At 46.5% G+C, this 24,442-nt stretch overlaps 3 protein-coding genes across 4 annotated transcripts in view; 2 read left to right on the top strand and 1 right to left on the bottom strand.

Annotated features, from left to right (window-relative positions):
* Positions 1–406, bottom strand: part of Taf5l (TATA-box binding protein associated factor 5 like) — a 22,783-nt gene extending 22,377 nt beyond the window's left edge. The window contains exon 1 of the mRNA XM_042686259.1: positions 193–406. The gene's annotated coding sequence lies outside the window, so the exon portion shown is untranslated. The remainder of the gene's footprint in view (positions 1–192) is intronic.
* The window catches only part of LOC122113221 (translation initiation factor IF-2-like), a 1,767-nt gene extending 733 nt beyond the window's left edge, over positions 1–1,034 (top strand). The window contains exons 3-4 of the mRNA XM_042686191.1: positions 291–531; positions 590–1,034. Of these exons, the coding sequence (XP_042542125.1) occupies positions 291–531; positions 590–1,034 (686 nt within the window). The remainder of the gene's footprint in view (positions 1–290; positions 532–589) is intronic.
* On the top strand, positions 511–24,442 carry Urb2 (URB2 ribosome biogenesis homolog). 2 transcript variants are annotated; one of them, XM_042686176.1, is made up of 10 exons: positions 511–531; positions 1,898–2,036; positions 3,786–3,962; positions 6,313–9,640; positions 13,206–13,366; positions 15,110–15,220; positions 17,016–17,258; positions 18,217–18,304; positions 21,166–21,305; positions 24,042–24,442. In XM_042686176.1, exons 2-10 carry the CDS (start codon positions 1,911–1,913, stop codon positions 24,237–24,239), a joined length of 4,572 nt encoding a protein of 1,523 aa, XP_042542110.1. In that variant the 5' UTR covers positions 511–531; positions 1,898–1,910; the 3' UTR covers positions 24,240–24,442. The 2 variants fall into 2 exon arrangements, with proteins under 2 accessions (XP_042542110.1, XP_042542109.1); XM_042686175.1 differs by lacking the exon at positions 511–531 and adding an exon at positions 869–1,098.

Genomic DNA, 24,442 nt, shown 5'->3' with positions numbered 1-24,442 from the left:
GCCCGCGCAGGTGCCCGCGCGGGAGGGCGCGGAGGAGCGGGAGGAGCGGCAGGGGCGGCGCTCGGGGTCGCCGGCCGCCGAGGCCCCGCCCCTGCGGCCCGCCCTCCCTCCGCCTCCCCCCTGCGGCTTCCCCCCCCCACGCATTTTCTTCCCCCCCTTCCCCTCCCCGCCCGCCCGACCGCCCGCGCTCACTGAACATCCCAGGCGGCTCCCGCGGCCTCGCCACCGCCCCGGTACCCGCAGCTCCCGCCTCCGTCGCTGCCGCCGGGCTTCGTTTCGCGGCTGACTAGCCGAGGCCCCGTGCCTGGGACCCCTCGGCTCTGGGCGGCCGCCCCATGACGGCCTGAGGGAGCGGGCGCGCCGGGCTGGGCAGCCGACGCGCAACACCGCGGCCGGGGTGCACTCGGCGCTCAGCTGGCGCTGCCTGCGCCTCCCGCCCCGCCCCGCCCCGCCCCGCGCCGCGGCGTCGGCGTCGGCGCCGGCGCCTGCCGGAAGCGCCGCCTCCACGTGCGGCGCGGACCGCGGAGCCAGGTGAGCGCTGTCCCGGCGCCGGCGAGTTGCGGGGCTGTCCTCCCGGCGCCTCGCTCAGCTTGGCCCTGGGCTCTGCTCCCCGCTCCCGAGTCTCGGCCCTTGGCTCTCCGCCCTCCGCTCTCCGCCCCCGGGTCCCGGCCCTCGGCCCCCCTGCTCCTCTCCCCGCCCCCGGGCCCCGGCCCTCGGCCTTCGGCTTGGCCCTCTGCTCCCCGCGCCCGGACCCTGGCCCCCGACCCCCGGCTGCGCCTCCTTGGGCCCGACCGGGTTGGGGTGGCGCCGTCTGCGGGGGCCCAGCGCGCCAGCCGGCCCCCGGGCGGCTGTTTCCGGGTGTGCGAACCCAGCGCTCCCCGAGGAACCGAGCCCCGACGGGTTCTGAGAAGACGCCGGCGGCGAGCCCTGAGACGGCGGGTTCTGCCCGCCTCGGGGTGCGTCGGAGGAATAGCGGGGCTGCCACGCTTGTCCAGTTACCGCATCCTGTTGCTTTAACTCCGTTCCGGTATTGAGTGCTCTGTAAACTGAACCTCTTTATTACGGCTTTACTCAGAGCTTTGCTCCTGTGTTACTGAGGTGTGTCTTCCTATTCCTTTGCACAGTGAATGTTTTCGGCAGCCTTTTTGGAAGCAGCTATTTGCCTGGTAAACATGTACACGAGTGAATGAGATAAAGTCACAGTGGGAAGTTACTGCTGGGGAAATAACAGTATTGCAACTGGGATTGAGTAACGCCTTCTTTCCCTTGGAGAAGCATTACTTTCTCCAGTAACTGCGTTGCTTATTTCTTAGGGATATTGGTTCTAATACATAAGTATATTGTAGAAACTATGCAGAAACTTACTTTCATCCCAAATCATGTATGATAGCCGCCTTTGCATAAGTAATCTGCACATTTTTATTTTGCCTGAATTCCTTTGTTCGGTCATAACAGTAATAACTATCTACCTTCTGTCTGATTTTGTCAAAATTCCTTCCCAGAAAATCCATGGAGCAAGCATCTTACACATTATCACCAACAGTTTACTGATGTGTTTTAATTCATTAAAAATTTAATTATAAACAACGTACATACTGTTCATTTTCTTGTTCCTATTCAACCAGATTTTATTTTTTATTATTATTATTTTTTTTGGTCCGGTTGTGGGGCCTGAATTCTGGGCCTGAGCACTGTCCCTCAGCTCTTCAGCTCAAGGCTAGTGCCCTACCACTTAAGCCACAGCGCCACTTCCAGCTTTTTTCTTTTTGCTTACGTGGTGCTGAGGAATCGAACCCAGGGCCTCAGGCATGCAAGGCAAGCGCTCTACCACTGAGCCAACTTCCCAGCCCCTCAACCAGATTTTAAAATATTGTTTCTCATTGCTTTTTACTTGTAGAGACAGTGTAGCAATGGCTGCTGTTTATTCTGGCATTTCCCTTAAACTTAAGAGCAAGACAACCTCTTGGGAAGATAAACTAAAGTTGGCTCATTTTGCTTGGATGTCCCATCAGTGCTTTCTACCAAATAAAGAACAAGTAAGTTTAGTATGAAACTTGCATTTTTATGATCTAAAATAATCTGTACAAATCATATATTGACATTTGTTAAAAGATTAGAAAGAAAAGTTGGAAAGGAAATTTCATTGGAAGTTAAAAGTAATAGATTGAAGGTTGGGAAGTACAGATGTATCAGTATTCATATTAAGCCATGTTGGAAATTTAAGTGGACTTTAGGAAGGAAGTTACTCTTGTATTAATATTTCTCAAGCTTATTTTGCTAAGAAGTTAATTCAGGAAATACTAGGATGACAGGTTCATGAGATGGGGTTGATATACATCTCAAGGTTGATGTTAAGAAAGGAAGCATAAGATATGTTAAAGATGGATTATAAAGCATGGTATGTAGTTTTTATATCTACTAGTGCCCACATGTAGTGCACATGCCTGGAATGGCATGAAATGGGTGAGATGGTGACCTCGGCTGGCAGTTTGAACCATATTGTTGCTGTTCCTATCCTGAGAATTGCTCCTGTTAGCATTAGTTACTCCCCATACTATTATTGATAATTCTTGTACCAAGCTGAGGCCATGGGTTGAAAATACAGATCAGCTGTAGAGTACTTGCCTAGCATGTTTGAGCCCCTGGTTTCCATCCTCAGCCCACAGACATACACATGAGCAAGCTATGAGGATGACTGAGGTCTCATCACCTCTCCTAAGTGTGTGGTGCTTGAGAAACATGTCACAATATATGTGTGCAACTCTTTCTCACGCAGTACTTGTGTATCAGTTTGCCTTAACTCCTTTCTCCTAAATGAGGGAGTTTAGAGGTTAAACTACCTTTGACCTGGGAAGCCAGCATATAGATTCTAGCACTCTTACTGCCTTTTTGCTTTGTTGTAGAAGATCCATTCTGTAATCATTCTGAACATTTCTTGTGTCTCTCATTCTAAGAAAAGAGGGGACAATGGGGCTGGGAAGGTGGCTCAGTGGTAGAGCGCTTGTCTTGCATGCCTGAGGCCCTGGGTTCGATTCCTCAGCACCACATAAGCAAAAAGAAAAAAGCCGGAAGTGGCACTGTGGCTCAAGAGGTACAGTGCTAGCCTTGAGCTGAAGAGCTGAGGGACAGCGCCCAGGCCCAGAGTTCAGCCCCCACGACCGGACCCAAAGAAAAAAAAAAAAGAAAAGAGGGGACAAGACATCTAGAGCTTCACCTGAGACTAGGAAAATAAAGCTAGTGTTTTCTCCTTTTTGTTCTTTACAAAGAAATATTTTAAAATTCTGAAACATTCTTGTAATATTGTCCAGGTGAATTTCTGTTTCATTTTAAATATTTAAATTTCAATCCAATGTGTCAATTTATGAGTAGAATGCATCTTGGTCACTATCTTTCTTTTCAACGTTCACCCTTCCATAGATCACATGGGTGAACTTTTAAATTCGAAATGTTTCCCTTGTAGTTGGTTTTTGTCATGGCTGAATGACCCCATACTGTCCAACATCTTTCCTTTTCTGGGGGGGGGGGGGGAGGGGTCGGTCGTGGGCCTGAACTCTGGGCCTGAGCACCGTCCCTCAGCTCTTCAGCTCAAGGCTAGCGCTCTACCACTTGAGCCACAGCGCCACTTCCAGCTTTTTTTTCCCCTGCTTATGTGGTGCTGAGGAATCGAACCCAGGGCCTCATGCATGCAAGGCAAGTGCTCTACTACTGAGCCACCTTCCCAGCCCCAACATCTTTCCTATAAAAGAAATTCATATGTTTTTACAATATGTTTGCTCCAAATGCAGGTTTTGCTTGATTGGGCAAGACAGTCGTTGGTTGCATTTTATAAGAAAAAACTTGAGCTGAAGGAAGATATTGTTGAAAGGCTTTGGGTCTATGTGGATAACATTCTACATAGCAGAAAATTGCAGAGTCTTCTCAAGAAAGGAAAGACAGTCAATCTTCAAGTTTCCCTTATTAAGGTAAATTAGTGGTTTCTTCTGTTGAATTGTTTGTGTGCCTCTTAATCTTCAGTTACTACTTAAGCTTATTTATTCAGGACCAATTATAGGAAAATGGAGGAAATTTCAAGGTGAGGAGAAGGAAGTAGGAATACTATCAGAATTATAAGTTTATTGAATGAACTAGGCACTGATGGCTCATGCCTATAATCCTTGTTACTCGGGAGGCTGAGATGTGAGCATCACGGTTCAAACTTCAGGAAAGTCTGTGAGACTCTTATTTCCCATTAAGTATCAGAAAACTCGATGTGGTGCTATGGCTTAAAGTGGTAGAATACTATCCTTGAGTGAAAAAGCTAAGGAACAGCCCTCAGACCCTGAGTTCAAGCACCATGACTAACAAAAAATAAAATAAAAATTAAATGCATGTCGTATGGCTTATATTGTGATAAGCACTTTATATTTTTTGATGGTAAAGAAAGGCTTAAAACCATTTCTTTTTTTTTTTTTGGGTCCGGTCGTGGGGCCTGAACTCTGGGCCTGGGCACTGTCCCTCAGCTCTTCAGCTCAAGGCTAGCGCTCTACCATTTGAGCAATAGCGCCACTTCTGGCTTTTTTTCTTATGTGGTGCTGGGGAATCGAACCCAGGGCCTCATGCATGGAAGGCAAGCGCTTTACCACTGAGCCATCTTCCCAGCCCCTTAAAACCATTTCATAAACAGGTTTTTACTGCTTTTTTACTTAGGGAAGATGGTCAGCAAATTTTGGCTAATTGTCTGATTTCCCCCTTCTACACCCTTTCTCTTGGTCTTGAAGGGAGATCAAAGGCCAAAGTCTGGACAGGAATCTTTTCAAAGGTTTTTGTCTGAGAATGATTTTTTGGAAAGTTTCAGATCAGAAAGTATGAAGTTCACTGTATTTTGAAAAGATCAACTTATCACAATGAAAAATACTACTAAAAGCATTTAGTGTGTGATGGCCTGAGAAATGCTAAGTTGCTTGCCTTCTGTCATAATATTGATAAGTAGCAGAAGTGAGGTTTTAGCCTAGATGAGCCTGATTGCAGAGCTTGACTGACTAGCATCACCTCTTAGGTACATTGAAGGAGAGAAGTAAGCAGAGCAAGGATGCAGGTGAACAGTGGGTGGTCCTTGAGACTGCCTTATCTATTGTGTTATTTTAAAAAATACTGGTCATTCTGAATGGTCCTTCAGAACATTGCAGGAAGATTTAGAACATAAGGAATACAGTAAGTATATGACATAAATTACAGTCCCAGTATAAATTTATAAGACTTTCATCAATGAGTTATATAAGTGAAAATACAGAGCCCACTGGTGGTGTGTTGATATCTGAGGACCTAGTGTGTTTGTCACAGCTTTTCTAGCAAAGCTCTGAAACTCCAAGGCAGCACTTGAGTGGAAATACTAATGCTCGTCTCACAGGGCTACTAATAGCTTAGAATCCAGGACAGATTAGATTCCTAAATGCCACTAGGCTAGGAGCAAGTTATTCAGCCTATCAAGTGAATTTTAGCCATCTGGCTGGCTCTCAGGTACAATGTTAGGGCCTCACACTTGATGGACTGGCAGGCACTGTTCCATTTGAACCACACCTCCAGCCATGCTTTTTACTGATTATTTGGGAGATCCAATGATCTTTTCTGTCTGGATTAGCCATGACCCTCCAGATTTCAGTCTCCCAAATAGCTTGCATTACAGGTGTGAGCCACCAGCATCCTGCTCAAATTTTGGAGGCTTTAGAACAATAAACAATGGGTTAGATGAATAATAAATGAATAGTAACTGACAGCATTTGCTTTCCTTTTTATAGTGTCCTTACTTTGGCTTTTTTCCTTTTTTACTAAGAAAAGTGTAATTGAAGTAAAAATGTATGTTAGTCATGCATGGTCTCAGTGCCTCTGTCTAGCCACCTGGTCACAGCTGAGCTGAGTTAGAGACTTGGGGTCTAAGTAGTGACTACTAACATTTGAACCTTACAAACTGTTTTTACAAAGAGTGCAGACCTGGAGGTGTAACTCAAGACAGCAACAGCTGTGAGAAAGCTGAGTGAGATTATAAGGCCCTGACTTGAAGTTCTAATACCAGCACACAAACACACCAAAACAAAAATGGTTGTCAAACTTCAAAAGCGCTAATCCTTTTTGGAACTGAATGTCAGGATATGAAGGAATTAAAACAGGGACAGAACTTTGCTTTCTTGATGTGGTAAGCCAAGTCCAATTCCCGCAGATTGATGATCTGGGCTTTACCTTTTCATTGAGATGGGAGAGAGGACCACTTGATTGTGTTCCATCTTCTGTATATGTGTTGGTTCACAGCAGTCACCTGTCTTCTTTCTTAATACGCAGATCATAAATGAGAGGATAGCTGACTTTGCTCTTTCGGGTCGCCATGGAAACATCTGTGCTGTTCTGCGCTGCTGTGAGGGGATCCTCTCGACACCCGCCCTTGCTGTCATCTACACAGCCAAACAGGAGCTGATGGTGACTTTGCTGAGCCAACTCTGCTGGTCAGCCTGCCAGCAGCCAGAAGGAACGGTGACAGCTCATCTGTTCAAGGTCATTCACCTGGCTCTTGGCCATTACCTCTTGCTCCAGCAGCAGCAGGCCAACTCCAGACGTGTCTTTGGGGATGTGACTGGGCACCTGCTCCAGCCTTGCCTCATTTTGAGGCATTTGCTCTCTGGGGGCACGTGGACACAGGCTGGTCAGGGCCAGCAGTGGCAGGTGCTGAGCCGGGATATCAGGAATCAGATTGAAGCTGTGCTTCAAGGTGGAGTTTTTCAGCCTGATCTACTGTCATCTTACAAAGAGGAGCTCTTGGACCAACAGCAAAATGACAAAAAAATGGGAGCCCTGAAAAATCTTCTCACTCCAATGGACACTGTGATCACTCAGTTGATGGATATTGGTAACTCTAAACAAGACCTTCATGCCTCTGTTGTGGCCAGCGCAGTGGCCTTGCTGTATAGGCTCTTTCTAGACTCGTACCTCAAGGAGGGAAACCAGTTTCTCTGCTTCCAGGCTCTTCCCAAACTGTTCGGCTGCTTGCGACTCTCACACCTTCAAGAAGGGGAGATGGAAACTCTATCCACATCAGATTGGACCACCGAGCTTCTAGCTGTGGAGCAGCTTCTAAACTCAGTGGCTACCAATAACATCTACAATGTGGCTGCTGATCGGATTCGGCACGGGGAGGTGCAGTTCCTCTTCTACCGCCGTGTGGCTGAGTTGTTAATAAACAATTTACAAGCACCTGTGCCAGCCTGGTTCCGCTGCCTCAAGATTTTGATTTGCTTGAATCATTTGATTTTGGAGCCAGACCTGGATGATCTGTTGTCTTCTTCTTGGATTGATGCAGAAGTAACAGAGTTTCGAACCAAAAAAGCCCAGGAGATGCTTATTCACACCCTCTTCCAGACATATGCCAAACTCCGACAGGTGCCACAGCTGTTTGAGGAACTTCTGGGGGTGATCTGCCGTCCAGCTGCTGAGGCATTGAGGCAGCCTGTGCTAGCCTCAGGCCCCTCCATGGCCCTCTGTGAATGCCTTCTGGAGCTTCCACCAAATCAGATCCTCGACACGTGGTTGCTTGTGCTAGAGAAGTTCCAGTCTTTAGTTCTGCCTAGTTTGCAGAGTGATGCTGACATGCCCCTAAAGGCCTTGTCGTTGAGCTCACTGCTACACTGCATCATGTTCAACATGAGGAGCCTGGATAGTGGCATGCCCCTGCCGGTCATCAGACGGACACAGCACATGATGGAGAAAATGCTTGGAGAGCTTGTGAAGCCGCTGTTGGCCTTTCTCCTTGATCCTCCAAACCCAGATCCTGAGCTGTGGCAGAAGGTGTGTGATTCCACATTCCTCCTGTCTTATACCTGGGCCCAGGTGGATGCCACTTTCAGTTTGAACTGCAGCCAGTATTGCTCTGTGGCTGGGCCCCTGACTGGAGTTGCTCTGGATGGCTCAAATCTTCCTTTGTTGCTCCCAGGTGTGGAAACACAGCATTGGAAGAAAGTAGAGAAGTTTATGGTACAGTCCAACTCTCTCAGTAGATACTGCTTAGAACAGCTCTACCTGCAGAAAATGAAAAGAACTTTAATGCAGATTGGTTCTGGGTGTGAAGAGACTTTTCAAATTTTGAAGCATGATGCTGCCTACATTCTTGATTTAGGCAGAGAAAGTTTGAGTCAGAGGACAGCAGCTTCCTGGGATGGGCAGATAGGGACTGTGAGTGCATCCACATACCCCATAGCACACTGGCACTTGATTGTGTCAAATCTCACAGTTCTCATACCCTGCCTTTGTCCAGATGATGTGAGGTACCTAGCCAGTGTCCTGTTAAGAACTCTACCAACCAACAAAGCCCAGGAATGCCTAGCAGATGAAGAACCATTTATTACCCTTGAGAAAGTATCCACATCCCTCCTTCACAGCCCTCTCTTTCCAGAGATGCAGTCTCTCCACTCTGCCTTCCTGATGTGCCTTGTTGCCAGGTGTTCTGGCATTTTGTGTTCTGGTGCCCACCATGACTTGGATCTTCTCTGTCAGCAGCTGCCCTGGCTTCTTGAAAAGGACAACCACACAATTGAAGCTTATTGGGAAGCCAGATTTGCAAAAGTTGGGCCTGAAAGTGTAGAACCAAGAGGAGAAGTTGCCCGGACCTTACTCTTCTTTGTCAAGAGGGACTTCCCCATCCAACTGGAGGAAGGACAACTAGAAGGCCTTCTGGGTCTCATGGAGGTCATCTCCACCCTGCACTTGGACAGCCTCACTCCAGCCTATCATGTGCACTGTTTTACTCTGCTACTGTCCATGGCTGTCACCACACTGAGGTGTTCTCACTCTTCCCTGGCCCTCCGGTTCTTGGTGACTTGCTATCGACTTCTTAGTGGCCTACAGAATGGAAAGAGTGCCCGCTTTGTGTTTAAAGTTATGTATGTCAGTGATATTTTTGAGATTGTGTTGACCTCACTGTTTCAGGCCAGTAGTAGGCTTCTTGTTGAGGTGGATGACCCATGTTGGTTGGAGCTCCTTCAGGAGGTGGGGACATTCTTGGAGCAGCTAATGCAGATGCTCATCCAGCTAAAGCTGAGCATGGTGCTCAATTTTGGGAAAATTGCCACATTCCTCTCAAGGTGCAAACTGTACCCTGAGGCAACTTCCACCAAACAGTTGAAAATCCAGAGCCCTCTGGGAAGCCAGCTGCTTCTGGTATCCCTAACCAAGTTGTGCCAAATTCTAGGGCCTTTTGTCAGTGAGCAGAGGCAGCCTCAGGAGACCCCGGCAGTGCTGCCTGAGCTGCTGCAGCAGGCCATGATGCAAACAGGCACTGTGCTGCAGCTCTGCTCAACGCCAGAACTGGGGGGCTGCCACCTGCCCTCAACTCTCTTCTCTGCCATTGCCACGGTCTTGGAAGTGGACCTGAGCCAGCGCCATAGGGATGGAGGGCCCGAGGTGGCACAAATGGCAGAGAGAGCACTGCCCTCCCATACTGCCCTGTACCAAGATGTCTATGCTCGCCTGCTGTCAGAGCTGGTGGCCCTCACAGGGAATATGCCATCTTTCCAGGCAGCCTTGCGGTTTCTAACTCTGTTCTTTTCAGCTCCAGAGCTTCATCCCAAGAAGGGATCTGTTTTCACCTCCATGTTTCATTCTGTGAGAAAACTTCTTGCAGGTAAGAAGTTTCCTCTTGAGTCAATTCTGTACTGCATGCCCAGGTCAGCAGGGGCCCAGCAGCTGCTCACAGGGTTGCTGGGCCTCCTCCTCACTTATGTGGGACATCAGAGGATGTCCCATGGGGGCTGTGGGATTCTGCCTCTCTGTCCTGGTGTTTGGGACTTCATTTTCTCTCCTTCCAGTGGTATATGTGAGTTTATGGCTTTCCTCACCACCCTACGCACACTGTAGTCTTTTAGGTATGCCTCTCTGGTCCATGGGTCCTCACTTGTTTTAGAGATTGTCCTGTATGTGTTTAAGTTTGCAGACTTGTTGTTGGCCTTAAGCTCACCCTGGCCATGGACTGGTTATTCATGAGGATAATTCCATTCTTGCGAGACTTCTCAGCATCAGGCCTGTTTGCCATAGTTTGACATCTTTAAAAAAAAAAAAAAAAGACATAAAAAATTCAAGTCGTTGGGCTGGGAAGGTGGCTTAGTGGTAGAGCGCTTGCCTTGCATGCCTGAGGCCCTGGGTTCGATTCCTCAGCACCACATAAGCAAAATATAAAAAGCCGAAAGTGGCGCTGTGGCTCAAGTGTTAGAGCACTAGCCTTGAGCTGAAGAGCTGAGGGACAGTGCCCAGGCCCAGAGTTCAGGCCCCACAACCGGACCCCAGAAAAAAAAAAAAATTCGAGTAGTTTAATTCCTAGCAAGCCTCTTGCCTTGATCAGCTCATACCCAGTGTGTTGCTAGGCTGCAGGGTGAGGTGGGGCATGTTCATCCAGTCTCATTGTGGTGTCTAGTGGGTGTCATCCTGTTAGCTAGCCAACAGGACCTCTAATAGCCTGGTATGTTTGTGCACAGTTGATCTCTAAGTCCTCCAGGTCAAAAGTTATGGGCTTCTATGGAGCCATTGAACGACTGTTCAGAAAAAATGGTGTTAAGCAAAAAATCTACATTACAAAAATGTTACTACCATGATTACAACTGCATTAAATGTACATGCATATTTAAGATAATGATTGTATTATAGTGTTGACATTGTTGCTATGTTCTTATAGTGTCTTCATTTTTAATGGTTAATATTCTAAAGTATTTTAATCATTATAAATCAATACTTTTCCATAATTTAATTCAATTACTGTAAGAATGGCGAGGTTGATACTTTTGAATGTCTGTAAAGAGCCTCTGTACTCTAAAAATGGCTATATTTAGATAATATAGTGAATGGCCGTTAGGATTTGTATGCAACCTACCTTTACTCTTCCCAGAACCAAAAAGGTTAATATTGATGTCTTCCCTGTTCTAAGACAGCAAATACTACGGTGCAGAGTTTTCTTTCAGCTGTGGCAGCTGCTGAAGAGTTACAGTAAGAGATAGGAAGGTCTTTAGAGGTGTCCATAACACCTCAATATGGAGGGCTAGTCAGCCCCTTGGGAAGTGAGGCCACCTAGTCTGCCTGGGCTGCTGCCAGCCAGACCTGGGTGTGTAGCCTGGACAGTGCTGTGGTTGTCTCCTTGTCAGTGACCATACTGTCTTGAGCTCAAGTGTGGATTAGGCAAAAAACTGACGTGACATTTTTCATTTTAACTGTGTCAATGGTTCTTTTAGGGATTGTTGTTCCCCTTAGTGGGGCTGAGTCCTTTGTTAAGGCTAGGGGCCACATTCTCTGTGAGCATCCTGGGGAGTAGCTGGCATCTGAAGCTCTGGTCACTCCCCCTTTGGTAAGCAGAGCAGTGTGTCTCCTTCCCACCTAGTCCTGATGAGCCTTGAACACCATGCAGTGACCATAGGTTCATCTTACTCAGTACAAACTGAGTGACTGTGTGAAAGATCCACTAGCCAAAGTCCGCCTTTTAGGATTTAGAAACAGATGTTCCCAATCAGCATCCATAGCCCTGAGGGGTAAAGGTAACCTGAAAGCCTGGTCTGAAGGCTTGCAGCCAATCCAGAGCTCTTAAGTTCAAATTGTTCAGCCTTGAGCTCTAACTTGTGGTACCTCTGACCCCAGGAACAGAGTGTCAGCCCTGGTAAGGCCTCCGTGAGCCTGGGCCCCTCCACCCATTCACACACCTGAGCTGTCAGACTGTCTAGTTGACTGTGGGTGGTGAGGGGTAGGAAGGAATGCCAATGCTGAGGCTCCTAAGGTGCTGGGGAGGTGGGGGTATGAGGGTGATCATGCAGTGCTGTGATTTTCCCCAGTCCTTGGGGAATTTGGCTTTTACATGGTAGCTTTTAAACTGCAGAGCATTCCTGACAGTAGAACATACAGCTTCAGTCAACCGTGGGTGCCAGTGCTTTAGAACTGGCCCTCTGAGTAGGATTGTCCCCTGCTGTGGAGGAAAGCCCTGCTGTTTTGACCTAATTAACAGATAATCTGTATGGATCACAGGGAAGTGGGCCTGCGAATGCTAGAAACCCAGCTAGACCATGGGCTGGGTTGAGATGGTGTATGCAGGCCACCTGGTGGCTGCAAAAATGGAGATGGAGAACCCTCCCAGAGAGAGTTCTTGAGGTGCAGATGGAAAGCCCTCCCCGAGGGGGTTCTTGAGGTTTAGATGGAGAACCCTCCCGGGGGCGGGGGGCTCTTGAGGTGCAGATGGAGAACCTTCCAAGGGGGGCTCTTCCTGTAGGTGCTGCACCCTTGTCTTACTTGCCACGGTTGTTGGTTCTGCTCTACCCATCTCACTGATGAGGGAGTTGAGGAGAGCTTGTAGGGTCCGGGACCTCCAACTTGATGGCTCAGAGTCCCTGGCCTACCCCAGGGGTCGTCACCCTGTTGTGACGACAGGTGACCAGGAAGTGGAAGAAGCTGTTGTGGTGATGTGGAGCGGTCTGAAGGGCTGGCCAGAAGCACACCTGGGATTAGTCATGGAGGACCTTTGGATGCTCTGACTTAAGGCTTTCTTGTGAGACCACTGGCCAGAGGCCGCGGGGTGCCAGAATGCCTGATGACTCAACCAACGGTCCTAGCAAGTTCATAGGCTTGTTGTTGTTGTTGTTGTTTTAAATCTTTCTAGTATCCTAGAAAGAAATAGCCCCTTCCTGTTGAAACTTGATTTTATAAGGAAATAGGAGAAAAAGAGGAAGTTACAAAATAACAGTCACTAGTCTGCCATGGCCCAGCAGTAACTGCTCTTAAGCATGCTGTCCTGTGTGTGTGTACAGGTAGATCTGAACGAGAGGGTCACCAGCCATTGGTGTCTTCTTGGTTGCCAGAGTTGCTTATCTGACCACCTCCTCGGCTTTTTTTTTTCTTCTGTTATTGAACTCATAGCCTGGGTGCTGCCCCTGAGCTTTTTTTGCTCAAGGCTAGTACTCTACCACTTTGAGCCACAATTCCACTTCTGGTTTTCAGGTGGCTAATTGGAGATTAATTGGAGTCTCAGTTTCCTCCCTGGGCTGGCTTCAGACAGCGATCTCTGCTCAGATCTCAGTCTCCTGAGTAGCTAAGATTACAGGCATGAGCCCTGGTTCCGTTCTCAAATAAGGGTTTTTAGTGGCTGCATAGCTGTTCTGATAATACAACTCATCATGGCTCACTGTGTCTTGTCTGCTATGCTTTGGTTTCTTTTCTCACAGATCCAGACATTTCTGCACAGGTCACTCAGGAAATAGAGTCTCACTTGGAAGCCCTGTTCACCCAGATGTTGGAGGCTGGGACGATGGAGGACTTTGGGCTGGTGATGCAGTCTATTCTCAAGGGGCTGGACGTTAGTCATGCATGGAGAGCAGACCTACAGGCCAGTTACCTACTTCTCCCTTTACAGAGGCCCATTGGGGGTCTGCTCCAATGATAAGGCTTGTTTAGGATTCCATGTCATCTCTAAAAGTAATCCAGACAGATTCCCACTGAGTGAAGGTAGAACAAGGAGTCAAGGGGAAAGGAGCCTGGTTGGGGGCTGGCTACCTGACCTTGGCTTTATATTTTCAAAGGGGAAGCTGCGTGCCAATGGCTTATGTCTGTATTCCTAGCTACTCAAGAGGTTGAGACTGGAGGATTGTAGTTTGAAGCCAGCTTGGGCATAAAAAGATCAGTGAGACTTGTCTCCCATTAAGCAGCAAAAAACTGAAAGTAGAGTTGTGGCCAGCTTTGAGTAGAAAAAGCCAACAAGAGTGTGAGGCCTAGCACATATACACAAAATAGACACTTGAGATTGTAAACCTGTGCTTTTACTACCTGAGATGCTAGATATTACACATTCATAATATTGACCCAGGAAAAAGTCTTGTTCTGTTCATCCACTATATGTTTAGGGAGCTACTCTTGATTTGTCCATAGCTATAGTCTAGCACTTAAGCATGTGGGCTCATGAACTTGCTGTATTTTCTATATAGTTCTTAGAAAGTCCTTCATAAGGTTATCTGTATAGAATGCCTCAGCTAGGGCCCACACAAGCTGAGAGTCTGCTCCTCTGGATGGTACAGGAGCTTGATTGGTCCAGTGCTCTAGAGGACGAGGGCTCCTCAGACTTAGACCAAAGTTCTTCTACCTCATAGTGGTTTCTGGCCACAGAAACTGGCTCTGGCCAGTTTACAGCCAAGAATTGACTTTGAACTGTGAGCCCAAAGTCTGGGCACTTGTGCTACCCCTACCCACTGCTTGCCATGCTTTCCCATCTCTTTGAAATAGTGTGTTTCCTGCATGATTGGGCCTGAGCTTTGAGAAGGATTCTAGGTTTTTTAGCTTTTTTTTTTTTTTTTTTTAAGCAAGTGCCAAGTTTGTATTTAGATAGTAATCAAGGAAGACTCACTAAGGAAGAGGTAGAAGCTTGAGTTGAGAGTTGAGAATGAAGGATTAAGGCACACAGCACATGAGGATACTTGTCTGTTGAAGGGTAAACAAGTGTGAGAAGATGACAGGCACAGAGTCCTCCAGATAGATGTTCCAGCAGATGTGTGGGAGAGCAGGAACAGACAGGCTTGCAGACATGTATGGTCAGGGGAAGAGAAGAGAAAGGCAAGGCAGGGCACAGGTTAAAGGCCAGGGTCAGGGCCTGTGCTGTGGGGCTTCACAGTGTTAAAAGAGGAGGAAGTTGATGTGAGACTGAAAATGAAGGTGTAAAATGTGGGACTGACTGACTGGGACGATGGTTTTAGTAAACACTTAGTAAAAGTGGGTTCCTGCAACTTACGATCTGGTTTTAACCTGTCAACTGTGACCACACCTCACCTAACATTCTCTACCAACTCTTTGATCAGTACCCATGTGTGATTCTTATTGAGTAAACAGATAGTCCATGCATCTGTCTCTCTCCCTGAGATCGCTGTCCCAAGCCATTTATGGACCTGATTTACACAGACATTCCAGAAGCCCCTGCTCTGCCAGAGCTCTGCCGTTTCCCCGTGTCCCTGTGAAGGGTGTTGTCATCTGACAAGGCCATCTAGGGCTTTGTCACGTCAGCACCAATGAGAAGCCCTTTCCCCAGGGATGTTCTCCCTAAGAGGGTTGACTACTTCTATGCTAAAGTCCTTTCTTGTTTCAGGCTGTGTTGTCTGCTGTCAGATTGCTCAGACTGCTGCTAAACTGCCCACTCAGCGGAGAGAAAGCAAGTTTGCTGTGGCGTGCAAGTCCCCAGATAGTCACGGCTCTGATGGTGAGTGACCAGCCTGTGCAGATGTGCCTCTATCTCTCTTCCTCTATAAGATGACAACTAGCTGAGCAGGGTGGTGGGTTTGTGTCCCATCCACACACAGCTTGACAATAGCAACCTGGCATGGTGATGGCAAGGAGGTACAGATAAACTGAGGGAGGCTGGTGACAACAGGTTACTTGAGACTGTGTGACCAGAGGAGATGAGGGGGATCCCAAGGTTTTCTTTGTCCTCATAAAATGCTATGGCCAGGTTAGTGTGCCTGTGTTTGGAGGGGCTTGTGTGTATATATATAATGCCTGTGATACAATGAGGGACAGCCCTCTGGAGGGTGCTGACACTGTAGACAGGTTACTGTCCCATCCCACCCAAGTATTGAGTTTGTGTCCAGCAGTCACTCTGTTACACCTGAACAAAGCATAGTTTTGGTGGCCAGTGTGTGTCCCTGCTCTCCAGTGGGTCTTACCCTACTGTTCTCATTTGGGCTGCAAAGAGGCAATATCTCCAGTCTTGATTCTGACTTTTGCTGTCTGGGAGAATTGTCTTGGACCAGTATATTGCCAGAGTAAAAGGCCTGAAAATTAGACTCCATAGGCTTTTCTGCTCCACATTTGTTGCTTTACCATTTCCTGAGCCTTTGCATCAGTAGCTGAAGCCTGTCTCTCATGCAGCATGTGTGTTGGTTATCTGAGGTGGCAGGGTATGTGAAGCTGATGGCTGTAATGGAGTGTATGTTGACTGTACTGGTACATCAGGTTGGGTCCCACATGTGGTAAGTTGTCTGTACACCCAGGATGCCTGTAACAAGGTGGGCAGTGTGGATCAGGACCCAGTGGTCTCCTTAGTGTCAGGTAGAGACCCCCATGTCTCTTTGGTCTCTTTGGTGCCTAGGGAACATGTGGAGCTCTTTCTCATCTTGAGTCTGCCTCTTTGTTTTCCTAAACTAATTAAACATCTTTAGCTAGATATATTTATAAGAAATTGAACAAGTGATTTGTGTGTGATTGTGCATGTGTGTGCACACTTGCACATGCGTATGTGCGTGCGTGCATGCATGCATACATGCATGTGTGCCAGCCCTGGGACTTGAACGCAGGGCCTAGGTGCTGTTTCTGGCCTTCTTGCTCAAGTGGTCTATACTTTGGGTTTTTTTTTTTGGCAGTTTATTGGAGTTAAGAATCTTAGATCTCGGGCTGGGAAGGTGGCTCAGTGGTAGAGCGCTTGCCTTGCATGCTTGAGGCCCTGGGTGTTCGATTCCTCAGTACTACATAAGCAAAAAAGAAAAAAGCCAGAAGTGGCGCTGTGACTCAAGTGGTAGAGTGCTAGCCTTGAGCTGAATTGCTGAGGGACAGCGCCCCGGCCCAGAGTTCAGGCCCCACGACCGGACCCAAAAAAAAAAAAGAATCTTAGATCTCAACCTCTTGAGTAGCTAGGATTTCAGGTATGAGCCACCAGTGCCCAGTGAACAAGTGTTTAATCACATGCATGTAGAATTAATCTTTGATGAGAAAATAGTATATGTTCCTGACATGCAGCTTTCTCATGAGAAATTAGCTTTGTCAGCTCTTCACCAGGTACTTGCTTCTCTTCATACCAAAGAACCAACAAAAGTATGGACTGAAGCAGCCAAGTCCATAGTAGGTGGCCCTTGGAGGTGGGAGTTGGCCTCTTAGTCCCTTTGAACTTGCACATGGCCATGGCAGCTAATTTTGAGGAATGGAATGCCTGGTGCTTTAGTGTTTGTTATTTCATTGAAGTGTGGCCTTCACTTTTTTCCTTCACTCCTCCTGCCTTGTAGCTGCAACACCGAGAGGCCTGTCAGGAGCAGCCGGTGGCTGTTGCTGTGGTTGGGCCTATTCTAGATGTCCTGGCTGCCCTGCTGCGACAGGGAGAGGAAGCCATCAGCAACCCTCACCATGTCAGCTTGGCCTTCAGTATCCTGCTGACAGTCCCTCTGGACCACCTGAAGCCACCAGAGCATGGTCACATCTTCCTGAAGATGCACAATGTGCTCTTCTCCATCCTGCAGTGCCACCCTAAGGTGAGGGGAGGAGTGTTGACAGCTGCCCAGGATGAGCCTAGACCACTGTCTCCAGAGAAGCAGTCACAGGGCTCAGAAGCAGAGCACTACCTACTTCAAGGGTTCAGAGAGATCTTTGGGAATGTGAAATAATTTTTGCAAAAATGACTTCTTCCTGAGCATGCTGCAAAACGTCATAAGACATGAAGAGTTTTGCTAGGGCAGTATGGCTCAATGATAGAGCACCAGATGTGAGTAGAGGAGCCCAGCAAGGCCCAGACCTCAAGCCTTCACTGGCACAAGAAAACTCAAAACAAATGAGAGAATTCTTCTGACCTTTGTTTTATTTTTTGTTCTGTGGGTAAAAGCAGCAAGAAGTACCAGAACTGCCAGCCTGGCTACCGCTGGCCTTGGGTATCTTTGGCACTAGGAACCGAATCTTTAATTTTATTCTAACTAGTTTAAATGTGGTAGTCATGTGGGCTCATGGGTTGGGTTTGACATGGTGAGGAACTTGAATACAAAAGAAGCTTTTTTTTTGTCATTTTAGTCTTATCTGTCAAGACAGTCCCAAGTAGACCCTTTTATCCCTCTTAATTGAGCACTTTTGGTCCCCAATCTAAATGAATTTATGTAATATTTTTCTCTCATATCAGTTCTACTTGAGTAAGTGGGTTACTGCTGTGCCATTATGGTTTATTTCTGCACATGCCCAGCATAGATTAGAACCAGCTTAAGAGAAAGCACAAACTGGGCATGTTGTGAATTGGATTGCCCCACATATTCTGGGAGTTATGCCACGTGGAACTTGTACCTTAGGCTTTGTAGCACAGGGTGGGTGAGCAGTCACACTGCAAGTGAGGTGTGAAGTGTCTGTGTGGGGTAGCTGGGTACACACTGTTTTGTGTCCTGCTAGGCAAAGTTAAGGAGTCAAGCAGATGAGTCACGCATCTTTGTGCTTTTTTACCTGTCTTTGCAGGTAATGCTGAAGGCCATCCCGTCTTTCTTGAACTCTGTTAATAAGCTGTTATTTTCAGTTATGCGTGAAGGACGGCAGAAAGACAAAGGTAATCCAGACTAACACTATAGGGACACAGTTGAAAGTATATTTATTATATCACTGTCCTCAAATAGCACTAAAAAGAAAACTACTTCAGTTGGGTTCAAATGAGAGAAATGTTCAGATTATCGATGAGTATTCAAAATCAGTTTTTAAAAATTTCACCTGTTGTAGATGCATGAAATAACTGAAATAGTTATTTTTCTGAAAAATACCTAGAATTCAGGAAATTTTTTTTTTTTTTTGGTCCGTTGTGGGGCTTGAACTCTGGGCTTGGGCGCTGTCCCTGTGCTCTTCAGCTCAAAGCAAGCGCTCTACCACTTGAACCACAGCACCACTTCCGGTTTTCTAGTGGTTTTTTGGAGATAAGAGTCTGACGGACTTTCTTGCCCAGGCTGGCTTTGAACCATGATCCTCAAATCTCAGCCTCCTGAGTAGGTAGGATTACAAGCGTGAACCATCGGCGCCCGGCTGGAATTCAGGAAAATTTTATCGGACACATAGCTTATACATGAGATTTAAAAATGACAATAGTCAGAGTAAACAAAGGAGGAGGCTACAATGCTTGAAAAGAAATGTACTCACTATCTTGCCCATGTAATTGTAACCCCTCTGTACAGTATTTTCACAATAAAAAAAAAATTAAAATTAAAAAAAAAAGACAGTAGTCATGTTCCTACCCTTGAGTAATTTATGGTTTAGTAGAAGACAAAGGAAGAGGTGCCACAGAACTTTGTCATTTTAACCAGAGACTACATTGCCCTACCTTGTACTGCCTACTGCCCTTCCAGTTTGCTGGGGCATGGTCAGGCTTGACCAGCAAACAATTGCAAGCTGCCACACAGTTTTTGTGCACACATCATTTTTGCTACATCTCTGAGTTTTGGAAAATTCTCATTACTAGAAAACTAAAATGCATTGGTTTGGTTTCTTTGTTTTGCTTTTCTTCTTTTTAATGCCAGTACTGGGTCTTGGTCAGGGCCTGGGCATTGTCCCTGAGCATTTTCACTCAAGGCTGATACTCTGCCACTTGAGCCACTGCTCCACTTCCCAGTTTTTTTTTAAGTTGGTCATGGGGCTTGAACTCAGGGCCTGGAACTGTCCCTGAGTTTTTGCGCTCAAGGCTAGTACTCTACCACTTGGAGCCACAGCACAACTTCCAGTTTTCTGGTGGTTAATTAGATATGAGTCTCATGGCCTTTCCTGACCAGGCTAGCTTTGAACCAAGATCTCAAATCTCAGCATGCTGAGTAGCTAGGATTCAGGTGTGAGCTATCGGTGCCCAGCCCACTTAGAGCTTTTTTAGTGGTTAATTGGAGGTAAGGGTTTCATGGACTTTCCTGCCCAGGGTGGCTTCAAACTATGTTCCTCAAATCTCAGCCTCTTGAGTAGCTGATTTTACAAGCATGAGTCACAACACCCAGTGTTGCATACTTTTGAAGTTGTACCACGTAAGTGTCAAACACAATAATGAGTTCTATTAGAGACCAGAGGGGTTATAAGTGATGAAGGGTGTCATGGAAGACCATGGCAGTTGTGTATAATGTCCATCTTCTTATGAAAGGACAAATTACAGTTTTTGGAATTTAGAGAATCAAAGGTGTTATTTTGGGTGCCTTTTAAATGATTGGTATCAGTTAGTCAGCCACTTTTTTCTTGATGATAATTTTCTATTTAGCCTGCTGTATATAAATATCTTTTTAAAGTAATAGCAATTCTAATTTTATTTATTTATTTTTTGGGTCCGGTCGTGGGGCCTGAACTCTGGGTCTGGGCGCTCTCCTCAGCTCTTCAGCTCAAGGCTAGCGCTCTAACACTTGAGCCACAGTGCCACTTCCGGCTTTTTTCTTTTTGCTTATGTGGTGCTGAGGAATCGAACCCAGGGCCTCATGCATGCAAGGCAAGCACTCTACCACTGAGCCACCTTCCCAGCCCCAGCAATTCTAATTTTAAAGTAATAACAATTCTAAATTCTGAAAAGAACCTTGATTTTTCTAGTTAGGTCCCTAAAAATATTTATAGACTTCAGTATTCTGTCTTCTTCCTTTTGTTATGTGGATACTTATTTGGTCTGTCTTTTTTTTTTTTTTTTTTGTGAAAATACTATACAGAGGGGTTACAATTACATGGGCAAGGTAATGAATACATTTCTTATCTTTTTATTTTTTGTGAAAATACTATACAGAGGGGTTACAATTACATGGGCAAGGTAATGAATACATTTCTTATCTTCTTATTTTTTGTGAAAATACTATACAGAGGGGTTACAATTACATGGGCAAGGTAATGAATACATTTCTTATCAAGCATTGTTGCCTCCTCCTTTGTTTCCCCTTCCCATCCCGCCCCCCCTCCCCCAGCCAAAGTTGTAAAGTTTGTTTTTTGACATAACGACTTGTACATCTCATTGTTGCAATGGGTCCACCTGTATCCCTATTTAAATGATTTGTTTTTTCCCTTCCCCTCCACAAATTATACCAACGTCAAATACAGTGAAAGCAGGGGTTATACTGTGGGTGAGGGACATACAAAGCAACAAAGAAATCATCTTATAAAAAGAAACTTCTGCGAAGAGGAAAGAAGGATGGCCAATAGACACATAAAGAAATGCTCAACCTCTCTAGCCATAAAAGACATGCAAATCAAACAACATTGAGATACCACCTCACCCCAGTTAGAATGGCTATAATCAAGAACTCTAATAACCACAGATGCTGGAGGGGATGTGGACAGAATGGAACCTTACTGCATTGTTGGTGGTCTGTCTTTTTTCCAGTTAAAGAGTATAGAAAAAGTAGAAGGCTTGAGCTAACTAAAAATGTAAGGGTATTTCTGAACTAATAGATGGAGGCTATGTGTTGTCTGTAGGAAGCATGGATGACCTGCCTGAGGCCCTGGAGTGTGCACGCCTGGTGGAGAGGATGTATAGCCACATTACTGCACGTGCTGAGGAGTTTGCCATGTTTTCCCCCTTCCTGGTGGCTGAGTATGTGACAGAGGCACAGAAGGTAAAATCCAGGAATTCCTGTTTCCAGGGCTCAAGCATGGCTTCTTACCTGAATGGACCTGCGGTGGGCCTGCTGTCCTGTGTGGGTAATCGTGGGTGGCCTCCTTGTGGAGTGGTAGTCAGGACCTCATGTGAAGGCCCAGCAGACCCCTATGCTAATGGTGCTCATATATCTGGTTCTACCACAAGCTCAGAACCTTTTCACTTGTCTCCTAGTAATCTGCTGAGGAAGTAAAATGTCATCCAGGGCCAAGAACAAGGAAGCTCAAGAACTAGGAAGTATAAGCAGTCAGGCAGGAGGGGTTCAGCCCCTGGCCTGGGCCTCCTGGCTGCAGGATCTCTTGAATCTGAACCTCTTAGGTCAGTCATCCATCAGTAGCACTCAGATGCTTAGAGCAGATGGTGAGGTGAAGATAATGGGAAATTTTTTTTTTCCACAACAAATTCTGTCCAAATCTAGTGTTCTGGATTATGAATTCATCTAAGAATTACTGTGCTTTGGGCAGGATATGGTTGGCTCAAGTCTTATTCCCAGCAATTTAGGAGGCAGAGATGGAAGGGTTGCAGTTTGAGGGCCAACTTGGACAAAATTTTAGCAAGACACCATCTTAACAAACAAGCAGGTATGGTAATTCACATTGGAAATCCCAGCTGTGGGAGTTAACGTAAGAGGATCACAATCGAGGTTGATCTGGGCAGAAAGCATGAGATCCTGTAAAAAGTAAAGCAGGAATTGAAGATATGGCTTAAGTAGTGAGTGCCAACATTGAGTGAAAAAACTAAGCAAAGAGCACAAAGTTCAATTTCAAGAACTAGCGACACATACGCAATAAAACTGAAGGAAAAGTGGTTCCATAGCTCCCTGACCAAAAAAAAAAAAGTTCACTCTGGAATGTCCATGTGCTATTATCAAACTTCCCTAAAGCTCCTGGTACCCATGGCTAGATCACAGGACTGCAGACTGGACCTCTGTCTACTGCTGTGGGAGGACCGCCTCTCACCCCTCTGCAGAGAAACCATCTCCTACCACACAACCACGCCTGCCAGAACCTCATCTTAGGTTTGTAGCCTCCAAAACTGATGCCAAGGAAGTAAAGCAAAAACAACAAAAAAGGAAATTGTTCAGCAGAAAAGAAAGGGTGGTGGTAAGGAAAAAGGGAAAATTTGGACACAGAAAATGCATTGAGGGAAGATGATAAACCAAACAGGATGAGAGGTAGGAACAAATTCCTACTCCAGCCTTCTCAAGGGAGGTCATATCACATCTTACCACAACTTGTTTTCAGACCTCTTACCTCCAGCACTACAAGACAATAAGTTTCTGTTAAGCTGAACCCCTCCATAAAAATGAAACAACAAAAACTGGACTGTAGAAACATTAGTTTAATTGAATATCAGTGTTAGATGCAGTATATAAGATACAACATCAGGTAGATAACAGTGTATTTGTGTGTAATTACTCCATGTTGGTCCACACCTACATTGCTTTCTAGGGCTGGGGACATGGCTTAGTAGATAGAGTGCTTGCTTAGCAAGTGTGAAAACGAGTTCAAGCCTCATTTGTTTCCTAATTCTTCTTCAAGGTGGGTGTTGGGTAGACCTTTGAGGGACAGGTAGGCAGCCTGGTGAGACCCTGTCGGGATAGGTTAGGCCCATTGTCTTGTGCTCTTCACATAGCCAGGAGTCCTAGCAGAAACTTGCAGGGATGTTGTCTTTATTTTCTTTTTTTTTTTTTTTTTTGGGTCTGGTCGTGGGGCCTGAACTCTGGGCTTGGGTGCTGTCCCTCAGCTCTTCAGCTCAAGGCTAGCGCTCTACCACTTGAGCCACAGCGCCACTTCCAGCTTTTTTTTTTTTTTCTTATGTGGTGCTGAGGAATTGAACCCAGGGCCTCGAGCATGCAAGGCAAGTGCTCTACCACTGAGCCACCTTCCCAGCCCTGTTGTCTTTATTTTCATCTTTCCTTTTACCCTCAGATTAAATTTACCAGCGTCCTCTTGCTAATTAGTATAGGAAGCTTGTACTACTTGTCTTCTCCAAGGAGGTTTGAAGTTGAGGAAAATTTCCATTCATTGTCCAGCAATCTTAGTGTTGTACAAACTCTGTCTTAGAAATAAGCCATCTTGGCCAGGTGCTGGTGGCATAGGCCTGTAATCCTAGATGCTCAGAAGGTTGACATCTCAGGATCGAGATTCAAAGCCAACCTGGATAGGAAAGGTAGTGACTCTCATTGCCAGTTAACCAGCAGAAAGCCAGAAGCAGATGATGTGTCTCAAGTGTAAAGTGCCAGCATTAGTGGAAAAGCCAAGTTGAGAGTACAAGGTCTTGTGTTCAAGCCCTAGTATCAGCACAAAGACAAGCTATCTGAAACCCAGAGATTCACAGTGGTCTTGCTGGTTGTAATGGTTGGTGAAAGGAGACCACCACACAGTTGAGGTAGAAGAGAGTTTATTAGGCTGAACCAAACCGTGGCCTACACCAGATATAGGTGTGCAGAGAGATCATAAAGGGAAAGGCGAGGAGGAGGTGTGGCTGCAGTGGATGTGGAAGTGATTTCAGAGCCTGAAGTCCTTTTGCTGACTCACAGTCAGGTGGTTGACAGTTTCAGGCAGGTGGTTTCTGGTAAGGCTGTGTGCAGTCCTCCCACTGGCTTCATGCTTCAGGTCCCTTTTGTACCCTGAAGCCCTCATGACACTCCAGGTCTGTTCCATTTATGCTCAGAACTCTGCCTTTGTTCCAGGTGACCTTGTACCCAGCCATAAAGGACCTGCTGCAGGAGGGTATCTACCTGGTCCTGGACCTCTGCACGGAGCCTAATATCCAGTTCCTTCGGGCCTCACTGCAGCCAGGAGCACGTGATGTGTTTAAGGAGCTGTACAGTGACTATCTCAAGTACCACAAGGCGAAACAGGAGGGAGAGAGGAGATACACTGCCTAGGCCACGTTGGAATATGATGCGGGCACCTTGCAGGGGCTGTGCCTTGTCCTCTTAGCCTCCAGGGTGAAAGACTTCAGATGTTCTCATAACAATGTTGATAACTGTGTGAAACCCTTGTGAGCTATACTGCATGTTTTTATGTCATGTAATGGCTTCTTTGTTGTTTTGGGGCCTTGTCCTGATAAACACTCATTTCTAGTTAA

Source organism: Dipodomys spectabilis, unplaced genomic scaffold, assembly GCF_019054845.1.
Source record: "Dipodomys spectabilis isolate Male_0828 unplaced genomic scaffold, ASM1905484v1 ptg000096l, whole genome shotgun sequence".
Classification (NCBI taxonomy): Eukaryota; Metazoa; Chordata; class Mammalia; order Rodentia; family Heteromyidae; genus Dipodomys; species Dipodomys spectabilis.
Note: the sequence above shows the minus strand (reverse complement) of the source record. Positions and strands in the feature narration are given on the sequence as shown.